Source organism: Mauremys mutica, chromosome 3 (genome assembly GCF_020497125.1).
Source record: "Mauremys mutica isolate MM-2020 ecotype Southern chromosome 3, ASM2049712v1, whole genome shotgun sequence".
NCBI lineage: Eukaryota > Metazoa > Chordata > Testudines > Geoemydidae > Mauremys > Mauremys mutica.
In genome coordinates this window covers 2,001,470-2,021,918 of record NC_059074.1, presented here as the reverse complement: position 1 = coordinate 2,021,918, position 20,449 = coordinate 2,001,470, and the positions used below count along the sequence as shown (strand labels likewise).

Sequence of the window (20,449 nt, the reverse complement as noted above, 5' to 3'; positions counted from 1 at the left end):
GATAGGGTGACATGTAAAAGAGTCAACAGAGGATTGTTTTCACTTCTGGTGGTGGGTGGGGTGTGTGCGCAAATTGCCGAACTATGCCCTGACCCACCGCAGACACTGTGTTTGACCCTAGAAGCATTTGGAGCTCATCCAAGAATGCAAATACTTTTCGGAGACAGCAGGAACTGTGGGATACCTTGCGTCCTCATTCCCCCCTCCCTCCATGAGCGTCCATTATATTCTTTGGCTTTCCGTTACGCTCGTCACGCAGCTGCGTGCTGAGTCTGTGCTATGCCGTCTGTCCGTGGATTTATTAAAAATACTTTGGACCAGGCGCACCATAACAGTAATTCCACTACTTAGATGCATGAGTCTCCTAGCGAGATCACCATGAGGACGGGCACTGAAGGAGATAGAGAGCGCATGCTGCATGAAATCTATCACGAACCACGGACCGATGCAGCCGTGCTCGGGGAGGCAATGCTCCCTGAATACCGCATGAAAGCCTCGCGCGGAAAAGGGTGCTATCACGGAGCACCCAATAAGGCAGCTCTCCCCAGGAACCTCCTGCTGATGCTTATCGATTAACGGAAGGAGAGTTTCGTGGAGATCTCCCAGGAGGATTTCTGTTCTATCACCATATATAGAGAGACCTCCTTCTCACACACTTCAGATTCCTGTTATATTAAGAATAAAAGTTAACATGGTTAAAGCACTTACCGACTGCTCCTTCCCCTGATTCAGGATCCGGGTTCATGGCCGGGAAGGGTTGGTAGGGGATCTCCGTGACGGTGATGAATAGATCCTGGCTGTCGGGTAAACCAGCGTTGTAAGCGCTCTCGCCTGCCTCGTCCTCCACAAACACTTCCTCATCTTCCCCGTCCGTGAACATCGTCGAGGAACTGTCCGTCGACACTGTCCCATCATCAGAGTCCATGGTCACTGGTGGGGCAGTGGTGGCAGGCTCCGTAGCGTCCGTTTGCCGCTTTGATTTTTTGGTAGCCTTGTCTGGGGTCCTTGGTTTTCACGCGGCGATGCGTTGCATGAGGGCTGTATCCTCTGTCTGGATCATGGCTTTGGAGACCTTCTCGTAGGTCTTTGCATTCCGTTTGTTGGAGCGCAGCTCCGAAAGCACAGACTCCTCGCCCCACACACCGATCAGATCCAAGAGTTCCCGGTCAGTCTATGCCGGGTCCCTCTTTCTATTCAGAGATTACATGAACTCCTCTGCTGGAGAGCTCTGCATTGCTGCCGGTGCTGCTGAGCTCGCCCCGATGTCCAACCACGAAATGAGATTCTAACTGTCCAGAAAGGAAAAGGAATTCAAATTTTCCCGGGTCGTTTCCTGTGTGGCTGCTCAGAGCATCGAAGCTCGGACTGCTGTCCAGAGCGTCAACAGAGTGGTGCACTGTGGGATAGCTCCCGGAGCTACTAAGTTCGATTTGCATCCACACCTAGCCTAATTCGAGCTAGCCATGTCGAATTTAGCGTTACTCCACCTGTCGGGGTGGAGTACCAAATTCGAACTAAAGAGCCCTCTAGTTCGAATTAAATGGCTTCCTGGTGTGGACGGTTGAGTGGTTAGTTCGAATTAACGCTGCTAAATTCGATTTAAAGTCCTAGTGTAGACCAGGCCTGAGTGTAACAAACTGAATGAGTGAGGAAGGAGATGATGAATGTAGCAATGACAGGAACGTAGGCTGTTAACACAGCTTGATGGTTCTGGATCATTTGAAGGATTGTAGTTATAATTAAATTTAAATTGATAGCAGTCCCAATGGGTCATTTCCCTAGTCATTGTCTTTGATTGGTAACTCTAGAATTCATCTCCCATAAGGGTTATTTATAATCCTTTGTATGAATTGTCTCATTTAGTTTCTGGAACATACATTTCTTTTGCAGGTGGTTGGTGTTTCTGCCGTGCTGGGTACAGGACTGGATGAATTTTTTGTGAAAGTCTCTGAAGCTGTAGATGAATATGAGAGGTGAGGTGGTTATTTTCAGTGTGAGGGAAAGTGTCCTTGATCTAAAGAATGCTGCTCAGCTTCCAATTCATGGGCTTGTTCCTTTGCTTGAATGTGTGCTGATCTTTTGCAGCTCAGTTGGCCTAGAGCAGTGGTCCCCGAACTGTGGGGTGTGCCCCCTAGAGGGATATGGAGGAATGTTTAGGAGGGTGCGGTGGGGCCCAGACCAGCCCCTACAGGGGATGGTGAGGGAGTGCTGTTCAGCCCAGCCACTGCTCCGCTCCTGTCTATGACTCTGGCCCCATTCCTTGCTCCCAAGCATGGCTCTGGGAGTGTGTGGGGGGGAGGAGGGGCAACAACCAAAAAGGTTTGGGGACCACTGACCTAGAGTATTTGTTATAAAACACTTGTCCTGTGTATGCTAGAGTACACAAATAAGACATTCAAACACGCAAACTGTCCAGACATAAATTTCAAAATTGGTAACTGCTCAATAGAAAATTCAGAAAACACCAGTACAGATAACCCCTTCAACCCACCTCCTCCTTAGATGCCTCAGGATAGACTAGGTTTGCATTGTGCCCTGAAAGCAAACACAACAGGGCTCTGGCAGACTCAGTGGTGAGCAAATTCAAAGAACCTTCACAGAAAACATCCTGCCAGCAAGCCCTCTCCTGTTTAAACTGGTGAAGCTCCAGGTCAGGCATATCTGCAGATTGCAGTTGTGCTTCTCCCCTCATGGAATACTGCCAGATTGTTTGGTTGCCTTATACCAGTGGTCCCCAACCTTTTCGTCTGGCGGGCCCCAGACGAAGGACCACGGCGAAAGTGGAGCATCCGCCGAAATGCCGCCGAATTTCTGCGGCATTTCGGCGGCGACGCGCCTCGATGATGTCGCTTGTCGGCATTTCGGCAGATGCTTCACCGCCGTTCAGCACACGGGCGCATTTAGATGCCCCCGCGGGCGCCGTGTTGGGGACCCCTGCCTTATACAGTTAAACTCAACACTTGGAACTTCAACTTGACACCTGTGAGTAGATTGTAGGTCATGGATCGCTGGTGAGAGGTGCTGCCTATGTGAAACCCTAATTAATAAGTAGCATTCTGCAATAGCTTTAGCTTCCAAATAATCCCATGGTGTAGCACCATGTAAAGTGTGCCAGAGTAGTGTAATCGTGAGATGACAAAGTCTTGGAAAACTGTAACAAGTCTTGCATCCGAAGAAGTGGGTATTCACCCACGAAAGCTCATGCTGCAAAACATCTGTTAGTCTATAAGGTGCCACAGGATTCTTTGCTGCTTCTACAGAACCAGACTAACACGGCTACCCCTCTGATACTGTAACAAGTCCTGCATCTGTGAGAGGTAAATCTCTCTCTTTTTTTTTTTTTTAATTTTTTAACTGGGTACAGATGCAAAAAGTACTCTAGGCTAGTGAGTGCTGCCAGGAATTAGCCCTTCTAATCAGGCCCCCAAATTGCAAACCTGTGAGATACTTGTCCCTACTCCTAACCCTAGTTGTCACCTACCACCCCACACTGGAACCCCTATGGAGTATTATGAAACAACTGCAACCCATACTCGATAGGACACCCCACCCCCCAATACAGCTTTCAAGATCAAGGGTCCTACACATCTCTATCACAACATGTGGTATATCTCATCCAGTACATTGTAAATGTCCCAATAACAGCTGTGTGGGTGAAACCAGACAATCACTATGCTCTTAAATCAGGAGTTCTCAAACTGGGGGTTGGGACCCCTCAGGGGGTTGTGAGGTTATTACATGGGGGGTCATGAGCTGTGAGCCTCCACCCCAAACCCTGCTTTGCCTCCAGCATTTATAATGGTATTATAAATTAAAACCACTTTTTTGTATATTTAAGGGGGGTTGCACTCAGAGGCTTGCTGTGTGAAAGGGGTTACTAGTGCAAAAGTTTGAGAATCACTGTCTTAAATGAACTCTGAGGAAAATCATAAGACAAAAACACCCTATCACCTGTGGGTGAACACTTTTCACAAAGCAATCACTCCATGTCTGACCTATCAGTTTCAAAAGATGAGTATGGGAGCTTAAATTCATGAGTTTGTTAGACACTAAAAATCATGGTCTTAATAAAGACATTGGATTTATGGCTTATTACAACAGTCTGTAACCCATGGACCCCCTTTTTTGTCCTATGACCACAGCAGTGTTAATGGGCCACTTCACCTTGAATGGTAGGGCTAGTCTACACTAGAAGCACTTTAGAGAATCATAGACTATCAGGGTTGGAAGGGACCTCAGGAGGTATCTAGTCCAACCCCATGCTCAAAGCAGGACCAACCCCAACTAAATCCCCAAATCCCTAAATGGCCCCCTCGGGGATTGAGCTCACAACCCTGGATTTAGCAGGTCAATGCTCAAATCTCTGGGATATACCCCCCCCCCCCCCCCCAATCATCAGTGCAGCTGCACTGCTTTAGCATGTCTGGTGAAGATGTTCTATGCCAGTGGTCTCCAACCTTTTTATGCCCAAAATTACTTTTTGAATTTAAAGGCAACCCAGGATCTACCCTGCCCCTTCCCTGAGGCCCTTCCCCTTCCCCAAAGCCCTGCCCCGCTCACTCTATCCAGCCCTCTCTTAGTTGCTCACTCTCGCTCACCCTCACTCACTTTCACCGGGCTGAGGTAGGGAGTTTGGGCTTGGGAGAGGGTGCGGGCTCTGGGCTGGGGCCAAGGGTTTCACAGTGTGAGAGGGGGCTCCGGGTTGAGCCTGGGGAAGGGGGTTGGGGTGCAAGAGGGGGTGTGGGCTCTGGGAGGGAGTTTGGGTGCAGGAGGGAGCTCCAGGCTGGGGCAGTGTGTTGGGGTGCTGGCTCGGAGGGGGGGTGCAGGAGGTGGTGCAGTGCTGGCTCTAAGAGGGGGTCAGGGCAGGGGGTTGGGGTGCAGGAGGGAGTTCAGGAGGGGTTATGGGATGCTGACTCTGAGAGGGGGCTCAGGGCTGGGGGTTGGGGTGCGGCATCCCACAGGGTGGCACTTACCTAAGGCAACTCCTGGTTGGCAGTGCAACGACGCTAAGGCAGGCTCCCTGCCTACCCTGGCCCCACGCTGCTCCTGGAAGGGGCCAACGTGCCTCTGGTCCCTGGTGGGGCACAGGGGGCACGTGGCTCTGCATGCTGCCCCTCTCTGCAAGCACCACCCCTGCAGCTTCCATTGGCCACAGCTCCCTGTTCCTGGCTAATGAGAGCTTCAGGGGTGGTGCTTCCAGGTGGGAGCTGTGTGTGGAGGGAGACCTTCACCCACGGGGCTGCACTGGCCGCTTCCGGGAGCAGCGCGGGGCCGGGTCAGGCAGGCAGGGAACCTGACTTAGCAGCAGCTCCGTTACATCGCCAAAGATCGCAATCAACTGGGAGATTCTCTAGGATCGACCAATCGATCACTACTGCTCTATGCCGAAGGGAGAGCATTAATTACTCCACCTCCGTGAGAGGCGGAAGCTATGTCGGCGGGAGAGTATCTCCTGATAACATAGTGCCGTTGTGGACCTCGCTTAGGTCACTATAACTTGCGTTGTTCAGAGGGCTGGCGGCTTTTTCAAAATCCTGAGCGACGTAAGTTATATCAACTTAAGCAGTAGTTTAGACCTGCCCTTAGAATATGTACTATCTCTTTGACCTTGTATTTAGCTGCGACACTCTTGAGTACCTTTCCTTGACCTGAGGAAGAGCTCTATTGAGTTCAAAAGCTTGTATCTCTCACCAACAGAAGTTGGTCCAATAAAAGATATTACCTCACTCATCTTGTCTGTCTAATATCCCGGGACCAACATGGCTACACCAACACTGTATACAATGTCATCCTCACCAATTCTGGCAGTTTCCCTCATCATAGCAGCCTTACCTCAGTCATCTTTGGGTTGAGTCTCTGCCGACTTGCTTGTGTGAGCAACAGCTGCAGTTTTTGTATTTGTCCTTAGCTTCTCATCTTCTGCCTTAAGAGGGACAGCCCATGTATTGGTCAACATTCCTATATGCTTTTTGAAAAAAAAATCTCCCTTGAAAAAGGCACCATTTGTTCACTCAATGTCTGGTTTATTATGGGTAATTGAAAATTCAGGGTCTGTTCTAGATGCAGCTATAATGTTAAATGTTGTCTTAATTGTTGGATTAATGGAAATATGCTCAGAGGCTTAGGTAATGGACAGATGTTGTTTATAAGTAAATGTTCAAAATGTTTCTCTTTTCAGGGAGTATCGTCCAGAATATGAGCGTCTGAGAAAATCATTGGTAAAGATTTACAAGTATTTCACACACAGGCAGTGTATTCTGGGGTCAGAGTGCCAACTAGTCTGCTCCAGCTTTCCTTCAGGACCCCAGCTTCTCAAAGTATAGTCTGGTTATTTTCCTTAAAAGACGTATCCAATCTGGATTTAAATTTCCACTGCACTGCAGAGGCCCATTATTTAATTTACTAATCACACTTACGGTGAAAAGCCCTTTCCCAAGACCCATCCTCAGTCTCTCCTTTGCTAGATTTGGTATGGTGCGGTTTTATTTTGTACAGCAGTCTTTTCTACAAACCATGCATCCTCCAAATGCTTTAGTTCTAGTAATTTTGTGTGTCTTATGGCTTGGACAGAGTGTCTGTCTGAGAGCCATGAGGAAGGCAAATAAGATGTAGGGTGTGTACGGTGGGGAATAGAGTCTAAAGCAAGAAGCGAATAATTCTACTACACAAGCTGTAGAGAAATTACTCTTGGAATCCTGGGCATGGTTATAGTCACTTAGCTTCAAGGGGTATCTAATTTAGAAGGATTCATGTACCTTGAAGGGTGGAGGACACCATTTGTTATGACCTTCCAAAGTGACTTTTTAGGTCTTTGTATATACCACCGCATTGGCTTACATGAAGATATCAAGTATGTTAATAAAGTAGAAGACAGAGATGTAACTTTCATGTTAGAGATGAAAAATGTCTTCTGACTACCCTGTTTTATGCAAAGTTTGGATTCTAGCTCCAGTCTGGTAGGTTACTGTACCCTTTTTTCTCTTCCTCTGGGCTGTTCTTTGCCATCCTGAACTTTTCTGTTACCATGGAATAGAATCATAGGACTGGAAGGGACCTCGAGAGGTCATCTAGTCCAGTCCCCTGCACTCATGGCAGAACTAAGTATTATCTAGACCAGGGGTAGGCAACCTATGGCACGCATGCTGAAGGCAGCGCATGAGCTGATTTTCAGTGGCACTCACACTGCCCGGGTCCTGGCCACCAGTCCGGGGGGGCTCTGCATTTTAGTTTAATTTTAAATGAAGCTTCTTAAACATTTAAAAAACCTTATTTTTACATTTTCATACAACAATAGTTTAGTTACATATTATAGACTTATAGAAAGAGACCTTCTAAAAATGTTAATGTATTACTGGCACGCGAAACCTTAAATTAGAGTGAATAAATGAAGACTATGCACACCACTTCTGAAAGGTTCTAGACATCCTTGATCTAGACATCCCTGATAGGTGTTTGTCTAACCTGCTTTTAAAAATGTTCATGGATAGAGATTCCACAACCTCCCTATGCAATTTATTCCAGTGCTTAACCACCCTGACAGGAAGTTTTTCCTTAATGTCCAACTTAAATCTCCCTGGCTGCAATTTAAGCCCATTGCTTCTTGTCCTATCCTCAGAGATTAAGAACAACAATTTTTCTCCCTCTTCCTTGTAACAATCTTTTATGTACTTGAAAACTGTTATTATGTCCCCTCTCAGTTCTCGTCCAGACTAAATAAACACAATTTTTTTCCCTCATAGGTCATGTTTTCCTGACCTTTAATCATTTTTGTTGCTCTTTGGACTGTCTCCAGTTTGTCCACATCTTTCCTGAAATGTGGCACCCAGAACTGGGCACAATACTCCAGTTGAGGCCTAATCAGTGCGGAGTAGAGCGGAAGAATTATTTCTCATGTCTTGCTTACAACACTCCTGCTAATATGTCTCAGAATGATGTTCGCTCTTTTTTTTTTTTTTTGGCCACAGCGTTACACTGTTGACTCATATTTAGCTTGTGGTCCACTATGACCCCCAGATCCCTTTCCACAGTACTCCTTCCTAGGCAGTCATTTCCCATTTTGTATGTGTGCAACTGATTGTTCCTTCCTAAGTGGAGTTCTTTGCATTTGTCCTTATTGAATTTCATCCTATTTCCTTCAAACCACTTCTCCAGTTTGTCCAGATCATTTTGAATTATAATCCTATCCTCCAAAGCACTTGCAACCCCTCCCAGTTTGGTATCATATACAGACTTAATAAGTGTAATCTCTATGCCATTATCTAAATCATTGATGAAGATATTGAACAGAACCGGACCCAGAACTAACATAGATTGTTGATCAGTTGAGCATTTTTGACTCTGGAACTTACTGTGCCGGTTCTCCAAAGACTCTGCTGGCTTTCTGTTCAGTGTATTCCACTGAAACAAAACAGATTGTACCTCTACATGCTTTGAGTCCTGGCTATCCAAGAGACACCTCTCAATGCACTAGTGTGACAGTTGAGACTGGATAGCTTAAAGTGCTTCTGGTGGAGGTCTCTCAGCTCTGGAATTCATTTTCCTCCTCTGGTCCAACAAATTCTGCTGTAAAGTCCATTTATTGACTCATACCTTTACCCAACGTTTGGGTAGTCCTCTCTTCTAGAGCGGAAATATTGTTTTACTTGTATTACTTGAACTGTGTCCAGAGACCCTATGGTGGGTGTTATATTAATCACACTAAAATGTTCCCGTGTGTAGGCGAAAGCCCAGAGCAAGCAGCAGAAAGAGCAGCTGGAACGTTTGCAGAAAGACATGGGCTCTGTGGCTATGGAGAGCAACCCACTTGCAGGTAATGAAAGGGTTTTGTGTGGTGGAGTAATTTAAAGGTAATAATTGGAGATATACCAATCTCCTAGAACTGGAAGAGACCTTGAAAGGTCATCGAGTCCAGCCCCCTGCCTTCACTAGCAGGACCAATTTTTGCCCCAGATCCCTAAGTGGCCCCCTCAAGGATTGAACTCCAACCCTGGGTTTAGCAGGCTAATGCTCAAACCACTGAGCTATCCCTCCCCGTTCAGAAGAGTCTCTGTAGAGTTTGCCTTGAAAATTCTCTGTCGTTTTTCTCTCTGCCACAAAAGTATAAAAGAAACTTAGTCCCAGTGAAGGGCACAGACCATTTCCCTGTTGGAGGGTCTCATCTTCTATGCCAGTGGTTCTCAAACTTTATTTTCTATGGACCACTTGAAAATTGCTGAGGGTCTCGGCGGACCACTTAGTGATCTTTCCAAATGTTGTTTGTACCGTTAGCTAACTATTGTAAAGCGCTTTGGGTAAAAGTGCTATATTAAAAAAAACCTTAATAATAATTAACATTTTTTGTTCTACAAATAAAAGCACACAACTCATATTTTAATATCAATAGTCTTATCTTTCCAATGCGATGGATGTGCCCTCTCCCCCTCCCTTCACTCCCCCAGCAGCCACAGAGCTGAGGTGGGAAGGAGGGCTGTCTTTCCCTGGCAGCCGCAGCCCTGGAGCTGGGGAAAGTCACCTCTTTCTCTGGCCGCTGCGGCCCTGCACATTCCAAATTCCTGCATGTTCCAAATTCCTGCACATCTCAAATTCCCCCACCCCCTCTTCTCACCCCACTGTCCCTCCCACCTACACCCTATTCCCCCAAGGCCACCACCTCACCTTACATGTGCGTCTTCTCCAGGGTCCAGGCACCTAATTAGTGGAGCCACACTTGCGCGGCTCCACTAATTAGGTGGGTGGGCCTTCATTGTGTCATGTGCGGCCGCCCAGGCGCACACTTTAGAGGGAACTGTCCGTGCACCACCTGAATGGAGCTCTCAGACCACTGGTGGTCCACGGACCACAGTTTGAGAACCTCTGTTCTATGTGTTAGCCCCAGCAGAAGATCAGGGAAAGAAGAAACTCTGGTGCCTAGCCGATAGGAGAGTGGGCATGCTAGAAATAAATAGATTGCGTTGATAAAACATTCCAGGCAGGGTGACATAGCAATTAAACTGGCATCGAACAAGAGTTCAACAATATGGGTGGGGTTGTAATCTGTGGGGTTCTACAGGGAACATGCTGCTGTGTAGCATCTCACATTCTAGTGCATGTATTGTGTCTATGGGGGCCATGGGGTGTGGTCCATACTTGTAGGGTAGGTACCAGTAGCTGGGGTTGCTGTGTGCAGATGCTTACGTTATGAAATATTAGGGAATTAGGTTGTTGTCAGTATGAGACTTTGTCTTTAGAAGCTTCTATTTCTCACTAGATTCTTCTGACACTTCTGCATTGGGCCCCTCTCACTTGATCATGACACGAGGCACTTTGGATGAGGAAGATGAAGAAAGAGAGAGTGATACTGATGATATTGACCATCAAGGTAAGGGAAAGCGAGGCTGCCTGTGGCTTGGAATTACACAACATGCCCCTTGAGAGGGGAGATCGGAGGCCAAGTGCATGACTGTTATGGTGAGTGAGAGAGCTGATTCAGTGTTGAAAGTCAAATGAGGTGGGAGGCCAGGGATCAGACAGGTCATCAGTGTAGCCATTGGAGACACCAAGGGTGGGAAATTGTGAAGAGAGCAAGAGCGAGAGCTATGAACCCAAAATTGGAGAGGAAGGTGAATGGGTCAGAGTCAGGGAGAGGCAGGTAACTGTGATGTGGAAGGGGAGAGTCAGATGGAGTCATTCTTCAAAAGAATGGGGTGAAGGAGGAGAGGTTGGAAATGACAAGAGTGGAAGAGAAACCTGTGCCTACCATGTGGGACAGTTCAGAGCAACTGCACCTCTTTTTCCCCTCAGTGGTCCATCAAGGACACGTAACTCTCATGCTTTCAGCTCTTCAGCAATTGCATTTCTTCAGCACTCCCTTCCGACTCAGGTATTCCCATGCTGCACAGTTCCCTGCCTTCACTGTATTATTCCCAGCAGAGGCAGGCTGCCCAAGCACAGCTGCATGCTTTCTCTTCAGACAAGGAAAACAATGCGACTGTCCACAGTTATAGTTAGTTACAGCACAGCTCTTTTTATGCAAGCCCATTTTATTCTTAAGGTAAAAACACTACAAAGGAAAACATATTAAAAACAATAAAGAACCTACACAGTTGCTAATAAGCTTACCAGAGATCACCCCAACCTTAACATGGGCTCTGGCAGGAGCAGTCCTTCAACATCCCATCTAAGGGATTTCCTTGTGGATTCATGTTCATCACAGCTCCAGTGTAGACCAAGCACATGGTCTTATGGTGTCAAGTATCAGAGGGGTAGCCGTGTTAGTCTGGATCTGTAAAAGCAGTAAAGAGTCCTGTGGCACCTTATAGACTAACAGACATATTGGAGCATAAGCTTTTGTGGTTGAATACCCACTTCGTCAGATGCTTGTAGTGGAAATTTCCAGAGGCAAAACTTCCACTACATGCATCCAACGAAGTGGGTATTCACCCACGAAAGCTCATGCTCCAATATGTCTGTTAGTCTATAAGGTGCCACAGGACTCTTTGATGGTCTTATGGGTACTCAGTAGGCCTAGTCCTTCCAATCCTTCCCTAAGGATTAGGGCCGTTTGTGGACTTGGGGTCCTGTCTGTTTGCTGGATCAGGAAGAAGGCCCAGAGATTATTTAAAACCAGGGTATTTATTCAAAAAATCCTTTTTGTCTGTTGGTCCATGGAGAATCCTTGACGTTAGCAAAGCTTTTGTTATGGTCTCCCACGGTATTCTTGCGAACAAGTTAAAGTCGTATGGGCTGGATGAATGGACTATAAGGTAGATAGAAAGCTGGCTGGATCATCGGGTTCAACGGGTAGTGATCAATGGCTCCATGTCTAGTTGACAGCCGGTATCAAGCGGAGTGCCCCAAGGGTTGGTCCTGGGGCTGGTTTTGTTCAATATCTTCATTAATGATCTGGAGGATGGCGTGGATTGCACACCATCCTCCAGATCGTTAATGAAGATATTGAACAAAACCGGCCCCAGCACCGACCCTTGGGGCACTCCACTTGATACCGGCTGCCAACTAGACATGGAACCATTGATCACTACCTGTTGAGCCCGACCATCTAGCCAGTTTTCTATCCACCTTACCTTCCATTCATCCAGCCCAGACTTCTTTAACTTGCTGGCAAGAATACTGTGGGAGACTGTATCAAAAGCTTTGCTAAAGTCCACAAATAGCACATCCATTGCTTTCCCCTCATCCACAGAGCCGGTTATCTCATCATAGAAGGCAATTAGGTTAGTCAGGCATGACTTGCCCTTGGTGAATCCATGCTGACTGTTCCTGATCACTTTCCCCTCCTTTAAGTGGTTCAGAATTGATTCCTTGAGGACCTGTTCCATGATTTTTCCAGGGACTGAGGTGAGACTGACTGGCCTGTAGTTCCCTGGATCTTCCTTCTTCCCTTTTTTAAAGATGGGCACTACATTAGCGTTTTTCCCGTCATCCGGGACCTCCCCCGATCACCATGATTTTTCAAAGATAATGGCCAATGGCTCTGCAATCTCATCGGCCAACTCCTTTAGCACCCTCGGATGCAGTGCATCCAGCCCCATGGACTTGTGCTCGTCCAGCTTTTCTAAATAGTTCCGAACTACTTCTTTCTCCACAGAGAGCTGGTCACCTCCTCCCCATACCGTGCTGCAGAGTGCAGCTGTCTGGGAGCTGACCTTGTCTGTGAAGACAGAGGCAAAAAAAGCATTGAGTACACTAGCTTTCTCCACATCCTCTGTCACTAGGTTCCCTCCCTCATTCAGCAAGGGGCCCACACTTTCCTTGACTTTCTTCTTGTTGCTAACATACCTGAAGAAACCCTTCTTGTTACTCCTAACATCTCCAGCTAGCTGCAACTCCAAGTGTGATTTGGCCTTCCTAATTTCACTCCTGCATGCCTGAGCAATACTTTTATACTCCTCCCTGGTTATTTGTCCAATCTTCCACTCCACCCATGGCACCAAGCCTGGTCCAGGATCCACCACTGACTCCTGTGAGCAGTTGGGGCACCCTACACTTGTGAGCCCATTGACGCTGGAGGCATTCCAGGTGGCAAGAGACCTAATGTCGCTCCCAGTGCCACCCAAGAACCTCAACTTGCGGAATCATCGATGGCAGCCCCCACCAGAGAGAAACCCTCTATGGGTCCACTTCAGTGGTCTCCAGCTTTGGTGCACCGGTCGCCGGATTCCCGGTCGCCAGCTTCACGGCACCGATCCCCAGCTTTGTGACACCTATCTCCAGTCCCATGACAACCATCGCCTACTCCATTGCTCTGATCTCCAGCTTCCTGGCACCACTCCCTGGTTCCCCATCACAGCCAATAGGCGGAAATGGCAACAGCTCCACCATTGTCTCTGAGGGAAGAGTCCTCGTCAGAGTACAGGTGTGACTCCATCCCTCCCCCAAGGAGACACTGGTATCAGTTTGTACACACTGAACTTCGGTGCCGGACCTTCTGCAGGCGCTTGGCCACCAGGGCAGTGGCCAGTGCACTGGCAATATTGGAACCCTGGGGGTGGTGAGGGTGTTTCCCATCAATGCTGGGACCTTAGTCCCAGATGTCGTCCTTGGTGGGATCTGAGAGGCGAACCACAGCACCGCCCCAGCCAGTGCCGAACCTTGACTCGGACCCCAATATTGAGACCCAAGCAGTGGTCCAAGTGGAGGCAGCTCCGGTGGTGGAGGAGGAGCCAGCTCCTCCTATGGTGGTGGCCTCTTCCTCATCGTCCCCAGACCAGGTGGTTGTGGGTCCGGCCAATCCCCTTCCACCAGATGTCTTCAGGGATCACCAAGAGCTCCTCAAGCGGGTTGCCACAAACTTGGGGCTGGAGGAGGAGGAGCTCGAGCCCATGGACAGCCTGTTTGACATTTTAGCTTCAGTGGCCCCCTCCAAAGTGGCCCTACCAGTTCACAAAAGGGTGTTGAAGCTGATTAGGGTGCTGTGATAGACCTCATCTTTCCTGCCCCGACCTCAAAAAGGGCAGCGAAGAAATATTATGTCCCAGCCAAGGGGTGTGAATATATGTATGAGCAAATGAGCAGGACAGACAGGGGCAGGCAACTGCCTCCCTTAAAAATAAGGGTGCAAAGAGACTCCGTTTGTTTGGTTGGAAGGTATATTCAACAGTCAGCCTATAGCTTCGTATCTCCAAACAGTAGACATTACTGGGAGGTACGATTTTAATATCTAGAACTCGATGGCCAGATTCAAAGACTCCCTGCCACAGGGATCAAGGCAGGAATTCTTGGCCATCCTGGAGGAAGGCAAGTTGGTGGCCGGGGCCTCGCTTCAGGCTGCCTTGGATGTGACCAACTCAACAGCCAGATCAATGGTGGCCAGGCAACACAGCTCATGGCTGCAATTATCAGATCTTTCTCACGAGGTGCAGCAATCAGTCCAAGACCTCCCAGGTTGCATTCTTCTTGGAACAGATGAACACCAAGGACTGAAGGACTCTAGGGCCATGTTGTGCTCCTTGGGCTTGTACACATCCCTGGCCTCCAGGGGACATTTCCGGCTGCAGCTGCCTCTCAGGTTCTCAGGACATCCCAGGGATGATCCCTATAAGAAAAAAAGGGAAAGGTTATAAGTGCCAGCTCCTGCACTGTCCACCTCTGCCTCTGTCAAACTCAGGAAGGTACCCTAGTCGCTTGAGGCAGACCTTTTGAGGGTGCACCCAAAGACGGTCTTCTGGACTTGACCCAGGATCCATCCCCTCTCTTGTTTTTGGACCATTTGTTTCCTTTTGATACTGCATGGTCCCTAATAACTTTGAACCGTTGGGTACTCAACACCATGGCAGTTGGGTATACCCTGCAGTTTTTGTCCATCTCCCCCTCCTACTCCTCAACCCTGTTCCTCTTCAGGGACCCTTCTCACAAGCAACTCCTTATCCAGGAGGTGGAAGCTCTCCTACGCGTGAGGGCCATAGAGGAAGTTCCTCAAGATTTGAGGGGCAAAGGGTTTTATTCATGATATTTCCTAATTCCGAAGGCCAAAGGGGGCCTCGGCCCATCCTGGACCTGCATTGCTTCAACAAACATCTCAGGAAGTTGAAGTTCCACATGCTCTCCCTGGCCTCCATCATCCTCTCCTTGGATCCGGGAGACTGGTACGCTGCCCTCGATTTAAAGGATCCATATTTCAATATCTCCATCTTCCATGGACACAGGAGATTCCTCTGGCTCGTGGTGGGGCAGCACCATTATCAACTAACTGTACTCCCCTTTGGTCTCTCATCAGCCCCAAGGGTTTTCACAAAGTGCATGGTGGTGGTTGCAGCTTACCTGAGACATCCAGGTGTGCAGATTTACCCATACCTCAATGACTGGTTAATCAAGGGCCGCTCACAAGCTCAGGTCCAACACAGCGTCAACGTTATATGGGCCATGTGTTGGGAGCTGGGTCTGGTTATAAATGAGCAGAAATCAACTTTGATCCTGGTTCAAAGAATGGAGTTTATAGGAGCAGTACTTGACTCCACTCAGGCCAGGGCATACCTGCTGGAGGCCCAGTTCCAGGTGACGTCAGACCTAATCACCCATGTCAGGGCCCACCAACTCATGACCACTCAGATATGCCTCAAGCTGCTGGAATACATGGCAGTGTGTACTTACCTGGTGCAGTATGTGCAGCTGCGTCTCAGACCTCTGCAGATGTGGCTAGTGTCAGGCTACTTTCCCGGCAGGCACCACTTGGACCTAATTCTCACAATCCTGCTGACTGTTTTAGCATCACTGACTTGGTGGACAGAACCGTGCATGATGAACAGAGTCCCCTTTGCTGCCCTGTACCCGTCAGTGGCATTGATCTCAGATGCTTCAGACCTGGGGTGGGGGGCTCATACTCTCCTGCACATAAATGTCAGGGAACTTAAGGTGATATGCTTGGCCTGCCAGATGTTCTGTCCCTACCTGTCAGGCAGGATAATGCAGGTCTTGACGGACAACACGGCCGTGATGTTTTACATCAACAATCAAGTCAGGGTTCACTCCTCGGACCTGTGGCAGGAGGCTCTTCAATTGTGGGACTTCTGTGTGGAACATGCCATTCATGTCAAGGCATCACACCTCCTGGGGGCCCAGAATGCACTGGCGGTTCTCCTCAGCAGGTCATTTTCCTCTCGCTGTGAGTGGTCTGTTCATCCAGAGGCCGTCAGCGTTATCTTCCAGAGGTCAGGGACTCCCCAGGTGGACCTGTTTGCCTCCAGACAGAACAGGAAATGGCAGCAGTTTTGCTGGATGCGTGGGCTCAGTGAGGGCTCCCTGTCTGATGCCTTCCTGCTTTCATGGGTGGGGGAGACTATTGTACGCCTTCCCACTCACATGCTTGGTCCACAAGGTCCTCTTAAAGATCAAGAGAGACAAGGCGAGGATTATCCTCATAGCCCCAGCGTGGCCACACCCGCATTGATATGGCACACTTCTGGACCTTTCGGTAGCAGCCCTGTCACAGCTCCCGACTTGATCTCGCAGAACCAAAGTTGGTTGCTTCACGTGAACTTCGCGTCTCTGCATCTGACAGCTTGGCTGCTGTGTGGCTGAACCCTGAGGAACAGGCCTGCTCAGAGCAGGTCCAGCAAGTCTTATTGGGTAGCAGGAAACCCTCTACCAAAGCGACCTACTTGGCCAAGTGGAAGCACTTCACTTGTTGGGCCTCTGATTGGGGTCTTCCCCGTCTCAGTCCAAGATGGACTGCATAGATGACTATCTGCTCCACCTGAAGCACCAGGGTCTGGCCCTATCATCGGTCAAGGTACACATGGTCGCCATCTTGGCCTTTCATCCTCCGGTCCAGGGTAAATTAGTCTTCTCACACGAGATGACAGTCAGGTTCCATAAAGGCTTGGGAAGACTTTATCCACAGGTTCGTGACCTGATTCCCCCGTAGGACTTGAATCTGATATTGTCGAAGCTCATGGGGGGGCCCCCTTTGAGCCATTGGCATTTTGTTCCCTGCTACTACTGTCATGGAAAGCGGCCTTCTTGGTGGCAGTTGGGTTGGCCAGAAGGGTCTCTGAAATCAGAGCCCTGACTTCAGAACCCCTTATATGGTGTTTTTCAAAGATGAGGTCTGGCTGCATCCCCACCCAACCTTCCTGCCAAAGGTGGTTTCACAGTTCCATAACAACCAGGACACTTTCTGCTCATCTTCTTTCCAAAGCTTCACGGATCAGATGAGGATCATCGACTACATACCTTAGATGTTAGCACTGGCCTTCTACATCGAAAGGACTAACCCTTTCTGCAAATCAGCGCAGCTCTTTATAGTGGTGGTGAACAGGATGAAAGGTCTGCCAGTATCATATGACGATCTGGATAACTGCCTGCATCTGGGCATGCTATGAGCAAGTGAAAGTTCCGCTATCGGCCATTGTGACAGTCCACTGTACAAGGGCCCAGGCTTCATCAGCAGCATTCCTTGTGCAGATTCCAGTCCAGGACATCTGCAGGGCTGCAATGTGGTCATCGATCCATACCTTCATATCCCACTACACCATCATCCAGCAGGCCCGTGACAATGCCAGTTTTGGGAGAGCAGTGTTGCAGTCGACACCTCTGTGAACCCCAAGCCCACTGCCAGGGATACTGCTTGTGAGTCACCTAGAATGGAATTGACATGATCAAGCACTCGAAGAAAAAACGGTTACTAGCCTTCTGTAACTGCTGTTTTTTGAGATGTGTTGCTCATGTCCATTCCATGGCTTGCCCTCCTATCCCTCTGTCGGAGTTGCTAGCAAGAAGCAACTGAGGGTGTGGGGCTGGCGGCGCCCCTCATATGGGCATGTAAGTGTGGGGCTCCAGGGTGCGCTAGGGCTGTCCCCACAGATACCACTAAGGGGAAAATCTCCAGCAATTGTGCCTGTGATGTGTGCACAACTAGTATGGAATGAACATGAGCGACACATCTCGAACAACCGTTATGGAAGGTTAGTAACTTTTTTTGTGGAGCAGTGCCCCATTGTGCAAGGTGCTGTACGAACACAGAACGGAAAGACAGTACTTACCTAAATATAGGACAAAGAGATAACAAATGGACGGAGGAGTACATGGTGTCAGCATGATGAACAGTGGTCTTAGCTCACCGGTAGCCTAACCATTGTCAACATTTCTGTAGGCATCATGGCAAAGAGTTTTGAGGAGGGATTTGAAAGTGGAGAATGAGATAGCTTTGTGGAAGTTTGAGGGAACACCTCCCAAGTGTGAGGAGCAGCATTGGAGAAAATGCTTGTTTGAAAGTGTAACAAGTGTGCAGTGGAGGCTGCCACCACGGGTAGATCAGAGGCAAGCATCAACAGCTCATTAGCAGATGAGATGATTGGTAAAGTGGGGATTGACTGTGAAGGGCCTTGAAAACAAATGCAAGCAGGTTTATGTTTGATGTGATAGAGAAGGGAGAGCCAGAAGAGGCATGCAAGAGATGGGTGACCTGGTCAAGAGAGAGGCTAGGAAAATTCCTTGCAGCCAGCATTCTGAATGGATACAAGCAAGGCAAGATTGCATTTGTCAAGGCTAGCGAGAAGAATGTTTCAGTAATTGAGATGTGAGACTTGGATGAGAGTTTTAGCTGTGTGGATGGATAGGAAAGGCTATATCTACACTGCAGAGTTTTATCGCCAAAAGTTATGCTGTTTTAATTAAAGCACTTCAATTAAACCACTGTTGCATGTCCACATTATGCTCCTTGTGTTGGCAGAGTGCATCCACACTAACAGCTCTTGCATCGACACTGAGAGCGGTTCACTGTGGGTAGCTATCCCACTGTGCAACTGGCCGCAGGGTGCTTTGGGAAGGGTTTGCAATGCCTCATGAGGCAGGTACAGTGTCATATGATGTAGGTTTTTCAATCCCATTGTTCCATGGGGATCCTACTAGATTGTCAGCCACTTTTCAACTAAAGTGTGTGTGTGTGGGGAGACAGGGAGCGTGTGAGGGAGAGGCAGAGACTGAATGTGTGTTCCCCTTCCCTGTCCAATTCTCTCTAGCTTCTCGTATTCCTCTCCTGGGAATTTCTAGGACTTGAGTGGGCCAAGGAGAAGGGAATTGCAAGTAGATGAAGACCTAGACAGACATTTTCCATCTTACTCTAAGTGTTCCCAGTAGCCTTACTCCTGCCTTAACTCAGAACCTTAAGCAGGGTAGGAGCTGGCTTAGTACTGAATTATGTTTTGTTTTTTGCCCCTCCAGTCACTGAGGAAAGCCACGAAGAACCAGCCTTCAGAAACTTCATGCAGGAAACAAGGATGAAGTACCAGAATAGAAGCAGCCACTAAGAGAGACTTTCAGAAGCAAAGCGCTGCAAACCCTTCAACTGGCGAGAACAGCAAGAGCAAACTGTCCACCACCTTCTGTGCTGTGAAGACACCAGTGCAGCCTTGTATGCAATCTAACTTCTGTGAAGCACTTTCTCTGATACTTAAATATCTGTACTTGCAAAATCAGTTGGTTACTGTGAGCTGGAGTTCTGACTTCAGGTGTTTAACCTTTTGCCATTGTGACTTTTAAAACAAAATAAGGATTGCGCTTTTCCCTTTTCTCCAAATAGTTTTGCTCTGCCTTGTTGGGAACTTGAATTCCTGGTGTGTCAGCATTATTGTCTGGAGTTTTGGTCCACCCCTGGGAGTTCAACACCATCCCCACATTTAAAGCTCATGGTTTCTCTTGGGCGCAGGGGATGGGTGAGACCTCTGCTGGAAGGCTCTTCTGAGAATTGTCTCCATTTAGTTATGGTGGTGGCTCAAATTAAGAGGGTTGGGGCAATAGTCTTGTGTGATAACAGCCAGAGCCTCAATTTTAAATATATTCCCTATTAAATTCTGCAGCTAAAATTTGATCAGAGGCTAGAAAGGTCTTTTCATGAACTTGTTTCTGAATGGAGTTTTCTCTGAGTGACTGAAACAGGGTAACTGAAATGTCACTGCAATCCCATGTTTGACATTTTATTTTGTTCTGTAATTTATTATAAAGTATTTTTTGCTATTGACAAATGGCTTAGTGGTGATTGGGAATGACAGAGTTGGACTCTTTCTTGCTATGAGCGGTTCATTGAATAAGCTTGCTCTGCATGCTTGCAGCACACCCAGAAGCACAACACTGGGAGTGAGCTGCGTGCCTGAAGCCATAGTATCTTGAGCTGTGAAGCTAAATGGCATTTCATCTGGTGACCAGAGACACTGAAAACGCAGGTGCTACAGGAAGTGTTGTGAGTGATTCAGTAGCTGGTGCTCTTCCCTCTGAGTCAGAAATGAACCAATACCCTGCATAGTGTTGTGGGCACTGTGCTGCCCACCTACAATTACTCATCCGTTTCATTCTTATTCTAAATAGTTCTAAAACTTTTTGGCCCCAAAGACAAGCAAAATGAAGGGTGCTATCCAAGTCGGGAAGGGAAATCTTCCCATTACCTACAGTTACACTTATTTCCTATATACATTATCCATCATCAGGAGGTTTTTTCCTTAGATTTTAAAGCCAGAAAGGA

General features: G+C 48.1%; 1 protein-coding gene across 1 annotated transcript in view; it reads left to right on the top strand.

Moving 5' to 3' along the window:
* Window positions 1–19,951, top strand: part of GPN1 (GPN-loop GTPase 1) — a 57,287-nt gene extending 37,336 nt beyond the window's left edge. Inside the window, exons 10-14 of the mRNA XM_045010706.1 lie at window positions 1,891–1,973; window positions 6,179–6,218; window positions 8,719–8,809; window positions 10,247–10,357; window positions 19,156–19,951. Coding sequence (XP_044866641.1) covers window positions 1,891–1,973; window positions 6,179–6,218; window positions 8,719–8,809; window positions 10,247–10,357; window positions 19,156–19,241 — 411 coding nt within the window. The 3' untranslated portion in view covers window positions 19,242–19,951. The remainder of the gene's footprint in view (window positions 1–1,890; window positions 1,974–6,178; window positions 6,219–8,718; window positions 8,810–10,246; window positions 10,358–19,155) is intronic.
* Window positions 19,952–20,449: the final 498 nt, after the last annotated feature.